The sequence below is a fragment of the Balaenoptera ricei genome, chromosome 15 (assembly GCF_028023285.1).
Source record: "Balaenoptera ricei isolate mBalRic1 chromosome 15, mBalRic1.hap2, whole genome shotgun sequence".
NCBI lineage: Eukaryota > Metazoa > Chordata > Mammalia > Artiodactyla > Balaenopteridae > Balaenoptera > Balaenoptera ricei.
This window is the reverse complement of record NC_082653.1, coordinates 9,874,919-9,880,918: the sequence shown is the minus strand read 5'-3', so window position 1 is coordinate 9,880,918 and position 6,000 is coordinate 9,874,919. Positions and strand designations below refer to the sequence as shown.

General features: G+C 47.4%; 1 protein-coding gene across 2 annotated transcripts in view; it reads right to left on the bottom strand.

Moving 5' to 3' along the window:
- Positions 1 to 4,391: 4,391 nt before the first annotated feature.
- ZFP64 (ZFP64 zinc finger protein) overlaps positions 4,392 to 6,000 on the bottom strand; it is a 77,145-nt gene continuing 75,536 nt past the window's right edge. For both annotated transcript variants that reach the window (XM_059896117.1, XM_059896118.1), the window contains one exon: positions 4,392 to 5,244. In XM_059896117.1, the coding sequence (XP_059752100.1) occupies positions 4,535 to 5,244 (710 nt within the window). In that variant the 3' untranslated portion in view covers positions 4,392 to 4,534. The remainder of the gene's footprint in view (positions 5,245 to 6,000) is intronic.

The window sequence follows — 6,000 nt, the reverse complement described above, 5'->3', positions numbered from 1 at the left end:
TGTTAGCTGCACTGAGCAGGTTAACTTTTCTGAAGATTAGTTTTCTCTTGTAACGGCAAATACAAATGTCATTCATCGTAAGGTTTGAATGGAATCCGGCAGGGAAATGCTTGAACTTCATGGTTCACGGCGCTTCTTCCTCCCACCCAGAGCCCTGGCTGGCCAGCCCCAGCCAGGAGTCTTGTTTTCAAAAATTGAGACCTTTTCTGTACCAGTGATGCACACAGGCTCCCTTTTTAGGCATGTTTTCTTTCCTCACAGGACTGGCTGCGTAATTTGCAGGGCTTGATGCAAAATGCAAATGCAGGACCCCTTGTTCAAAAATTAAGAATTCCAAGACAGCAAAAGCAGAGCATGCACCCGAGTGTGAGGCCCCTCGTGACCGCGCAGACGGCAAGCACGCATGAAGACAGCCCTGCTCCTTCACTGGAGCAGCTCTTCCCACCTGGCTGCACATGAGAATCACCTGCAGAATTTTAGAAAGTACTGATGCCCAGGCCCTTCCCCACAGAGACAGACTCCAAATACGTCAGAGCTTTCCGGGTACTGCAGCCCAGAGCCACAGTTGAGACCCACCGGACTAGAGTGACAGAAAGCCTTGGAAGAATGCCATGGGCCAATACGCACAAAGAACAGACAGAGGGTGCCCCAACAAAGCCCTGATAAAACAGAAACGTTCATGTACAGAATACCCTGGGTGTTCAGGACCTGTGCCAGGTGTTTCATAGCAAAGTCATCTCCAGCCTTCAAGAGCCTGCATTATTGCTCAGCATCTCCCTGCGGGGTTTTAACTCGGCAAGGCTACTCCAGAGCCACGATTTCCCAGCACCCTTTGCAACAGCCATGGCGTATGACCAGCCACGTAGCCAGGATAGGTGAGCAGAAGTTTACGTGCAACCTTCCAGCAGTGCTAAGAAGAGAGAGGATGGCCTCCCCCTCCTATCTTGGCTGGAGCTTAAGTTGCCACCACCTTGGACCATGTGTTGAAGATGTGGGGCGGGGCTGAGAAGTAAGATGGAAACCACGATGCCCAGTGTCATAAGGTCACGGTACTAGTTCTTGGTTGTCCCCATCCCCCAGCCCCAAACAAAATAAACGAGAAAAAGACACACAGGTGAGCCAATTTCTGTTTTGGTGTTTTAAACCAGTCGACTTTATCATTAAGCCAAATGCCTGAAATGGCCCATTTTACAGACAAGCAAACTGAGAATCTGAGGCAAAATCTCTAGCCGGACGTCAGCCAGACAGTAGTGCCAGAGGCAGGGTTGTTCTTACCTCCTTTCTCCTCAACCCTGTTACCTTTTAACAAAAGAAGGCTCCTTTTGGATGGTTCTGTCATCACCTTACTCAGATCAACTTATTACTCTAACAAAATATGTATACTTTAAAATTGGAAACCCAGCCTAGTGCTTTGGTTAAAAATGTGGACTCTGGAGCTACACTGCCTGGGACTGACACCCAACTCTGTTCTAGAAGTTTCTTCACCTTCGTATCTGAACAAGAGGCAGAGACTAGGGTGAGGTGGTTGAGGCAATCCCCTCTGGTGCAAATAGAAAGTGGTACCAAAAATCTCACTGATCAAGGTGACTATTTTAATGCAATTTTCCTAAAAACCAAACGTAACGCAGAAAAGTCCACAATGAACAAAAACATCACACTCTTAAAGATAGGCCCAAGTCTGCCCCTGCATGGTCCTGCCTTAATTCCCAGGCCAACTGCTAATAAAACTTCATTTACAAAAACAAAGCAGCTGACCTGTCGGCCATAGTTTTCCAATTAAAAAAATACTGCTTTAAAACGAGTGCTTACTGAGTTTTGAGTGCCCTAGGCAAGTGCCTCCCTTGTCTCACCCTAGTTCCAGCTCTGGATGGCACCTAGGAGTAGTAGATGAGTTAACACAGGTCACGTTCTCAGCACAGTGTCTGGCTCAGAGTAAGGACTCACAACAACACAGCAACAGAAATTGAGGAGCATACTTTTTTAAGAAATTAAACCCAGGGACAAACAAAAAATTCATGTTCTGCAATGTTTAGAAGGCAGCAAGAAACCTTAATCAGAGGAGAGCAAGAGGGTAACATCTTGATTTCTGGACTCTTCACTGGAGATTTTATAGCTACACTGCCTAAGGATCAAAAAGACGCAGCTTTTCCCAGTGCCTAAGCTGGAACTTGCCTATCTCTTGCATGAAGCTGTACCTTCCTTAAAGGGATCCCAGGAAACTTGGCATTCTCAGTATTTCTCCCGTGTTTTCACCCATCAGCAATTACCCCGTTGCTTGCACTCAATAGCCCAGCTCAGGGGTCAGCAAAAGATGGCCCTCCAAATCATGGCCTGCTTTTTGTAGATAAAGTTTTATTGGCACACAGCTATACCCATTCACTTACCTGTTATCTACGGCTGCTTCGGTGACAATGGCAGAGTTGAGTGATTGTGCCACAAAGGTGAACAGAGTTGAGTACTTTCAACAGAGACTAAGGCCAGCAAAGCCCCCAAAATTTACTATCTGGCCTTTTACTGAAAAAGTTCACCAACCCCTGGTCCAGGTGATGTCAAACTGCAAACATATTCATTAATCAATTTCCCCTTTCAGATCCATATTGACCTTGCGAAACAGAGCTGGGTGCAGAAACCATGTCAGCGGCCTCTTACCTACTATGGCTGCTTCCCAGCTTTATTTGGTGATTAGCTGTATATTTTAAGTCGCATCCTCATTTTATAAAGTTTTGCTGGAACACAGACATGTTCTTTTTCTTATAGTCTGGCTGCTTTTGTGCAGAGAGCTTAGTCACGAAGCAGACCTAATGGCTCCATAATGCCTCAAATATTTACTATCTGATCCCAAACTTTTTGCTGACCTCCGCTCTACTGGGCAACCAAATTTGCTGTGATACCAGCGTGGATCCAAGACCCTTGATGCCCATACAGGTGTGAAAAAATGTCTTCTAAAGAGGCTGATATTTTTCCTGTTTATCTGAAGAGCTATAACACCAGAAGTACAAGCAATGTCTCTACGATTTCGATCTATCGGTTCCCACTTGAAAGGTCAACAGCCCTTCTGTTACTAGAACAGAAACACAGATAAGACTCTTTGACAAACGGCAGAAAGGTGACAAAAGAATCTGTACAATGCACCAGCATTCAGTAACAAAACACTTCTGAACAACCAAAAATAGCTCTAAAGCAAAGAAATGATTAATTCTCTCTATCATTTTCATCTTTTCTTCTTACAAAAAGATCCAACAGTGCGTTATAACTCGCCTGAAGTCAGACTTAAATGGAATCAGATTTGTTCAAACAAAATTTCTAAAATAAGTTCTGTACCTCTATTTCATAAGTGACATAGTCCCCTGCATACAATCTATAAAAAAATGTTTTCACATCCTTGTTTCTAGTTCATCAAAAACAATGGATCTATTCAATGTTTTAAAAGCACAGATGTTTAGCTTGATGAGGGCACACAAGAATTTGTATTAAACAAAGACTGTATTTGAAGAAAAGAACAAAGCAACTTTGGATAAATTATATATCCACTGGCATTCCATAGCCTCCTAAATTTCCGTCAAGTGAAATGTCCATTTACAAGAGGTTTGGGGTTTCTCATTTGTTGGTTCAGCAAACACCAAGGGCTTACTGTGATGAAAGACACTAGTCTCAGGCTTTCCCACGCATCATATGTCCCAGAACCAAGCCCAGGACCCACTGGGCCCCTCATCTCTTTTTATGAACACAAGTAGGCCAAGGTTGAATTTCACAACACACAATTACAGGCTGAGCTAGCGTCAGCTTGATCTTTGGCGCCACCTACAGATCAAACTGCATTTCGCTTCACTACAGCACTAAGACACAGATCTCCTACGTGCATTTATAGAGAAAATTACTATGGGGCCGGGGCAGCGCCGCAGAACCCCACACCATAACCTGTCTATGGGAGACCATAAAAATGGAGTGTCCCTCTTACACCATTCTACAGATGAGCTTGCCTTTTTATTATAAGACAACAGATAAAAGGAACCACACAAAAAACGTAGAAGGCGAATACTCATAAACCACCACCCAGGTTAAGAAATAGAATTTTCCGGCCACCCCAGACCCTCCAGGTACCCCGCCATCACCTTCACCTTTCCCGCTCTACAGATGAGTGTAGTATTAGTTTTTCCATGTGGTCTAATTAGTTTCATAATTCCATCAGAGATGGATCGGTTTTAGAACTGGAATCCATCGCGAAGAAACTATCCCTATTGGAGGGCGCAGTGCTCGATGGACGCCCCCCGCCTTGGAACCGAGACAACCTGCTTAGACGATTCTTGGAGGGAAGACAGGGACACGGATGGGGGAGGGTCTCCACAGCGTTGCCTTGGCGCCTGCCTGCCCTCAGGCCACGGTGACTGGGGCCATGGCCTCTGCAGGCCTATTAAGCTGGAGCAGGTGTCCCTGCAGCTGGTGACTCAAGTCTGGCTCGACGGCCTGAGTGCAGAGGACCAGGCAGGGGCGCATGTCTGGCATTCCGGACAGCTGCCCACCCTCCCTGGCGGAACTAGAGGCACTGGCTGGGCTCCAGGGACGTCTCGAGCTGCCCCACGGAGACCAGGGTGCCCAGCTGCCCCGAGGCACTGCTCTCGGGCGGGAAGGTGACCAAGCCCGAGTTCTTGTTCTCACCGTGGTCACTGTGCTGCTTCTTGTGGCACCGCAGAGAGTCGCCCCTGACAAAGGAGGCGCCGCAGGTCTCGCAGCGGAAGGCCCGCTGGGTCACTATCTGGGCCACGTGCTGGCCACCGCTCTCTCGGGGCCCTTCCCTGCCCGGCGGGGCCCGGTTCTCTGTTTTGGTCTCGTCCCTGTGCACCTTGTCAATGTGCTTGGCCAGGCTGCTGGGCCGCTTGGTGTCGAAGCTGCAGAAGTCGCACTTGAATGGGCGGTCCTTGCAGTGGACCCGGCTGTGCACGCGCAGGGCGGCGGCGCTGGAGCAGGAGTAGCTGCATTCGGGGCACTTCTCAGGGTGGTCGGCCTGGTGCAGCCGGCTGTGCTCCAGGAGGTCGGCCCGGTCCCGGCCCTGGAAGGCGCAGTGCAGGCACTTGAAGGTGTGCTTGATGCGGACGTGCGACTTGAGGTTCGCCTTCATGGTGCAGCGGACGTCGCAGAACTCGCACTTGAAAGGCTTCTCCCCCGAGTGCACGATCATGTGCCTTTTCAAGTCCGAGCTGATTTTGAACTTGGCGCTACAGAGCCAGCACTGGAAGGGGGTGTCCCCTAGCAACGGAAGGTGTGTTTCCATTAGAGCAGGCAGGCAACACAGAACTCCCCCCAAACACACCTCAGAACACCTGGCCGCAGAGAAGTAGCTGGGTCTTTGAACTCCAATTACTTGTCACCTGGTAACACCACCACTAACCACGTATATTAACTCGCTTAATCCTCACGACAATCCTACGTGTGGGTACTACTACCCCCATTTTAATAGATGGGGTAACGGAGGCTCAGAGAGGTCAAGTTATTTGACCGTGGCCAAACAGCAGGGATTTGAATCCAGGCATCATGGCATCCAAGTCCACACTCTTCATGACACTTCCGTTTCAGATCTAAACTCACTTGACATCTCAAATTTGGACATGGAAGGAAGAGGTGTGTTTTATGTTACATACAACTGTTCCAAATCAAGCTAAGACTTACAAACGTGCTCACTTTAATGTTTAACCTGTATTATTACATCAGTTAACTGGCTTGTATTATTAAAGTTTTGTAGTTTCACAATGGCAGAATGAATTTTATTTATAAAATTAACCCATGAATATGGCAGCAGGAGAAGACAAATCATGAAATGCCATAGCCCCCTCTGTACTCCCTGGAGGCACTGCTAAGGGCTTAGTTCTTTTGGAGGTTGTTACTTTAAATATCATTGTCAGTTGACTATATGCAAAGATGAGATTCTTACTTATCCTACATATCCATCCTTTTCCCAAACTTCTCCTGCATTGTTGGTTGTGATTTTGACTCTTCTAGCCTTAC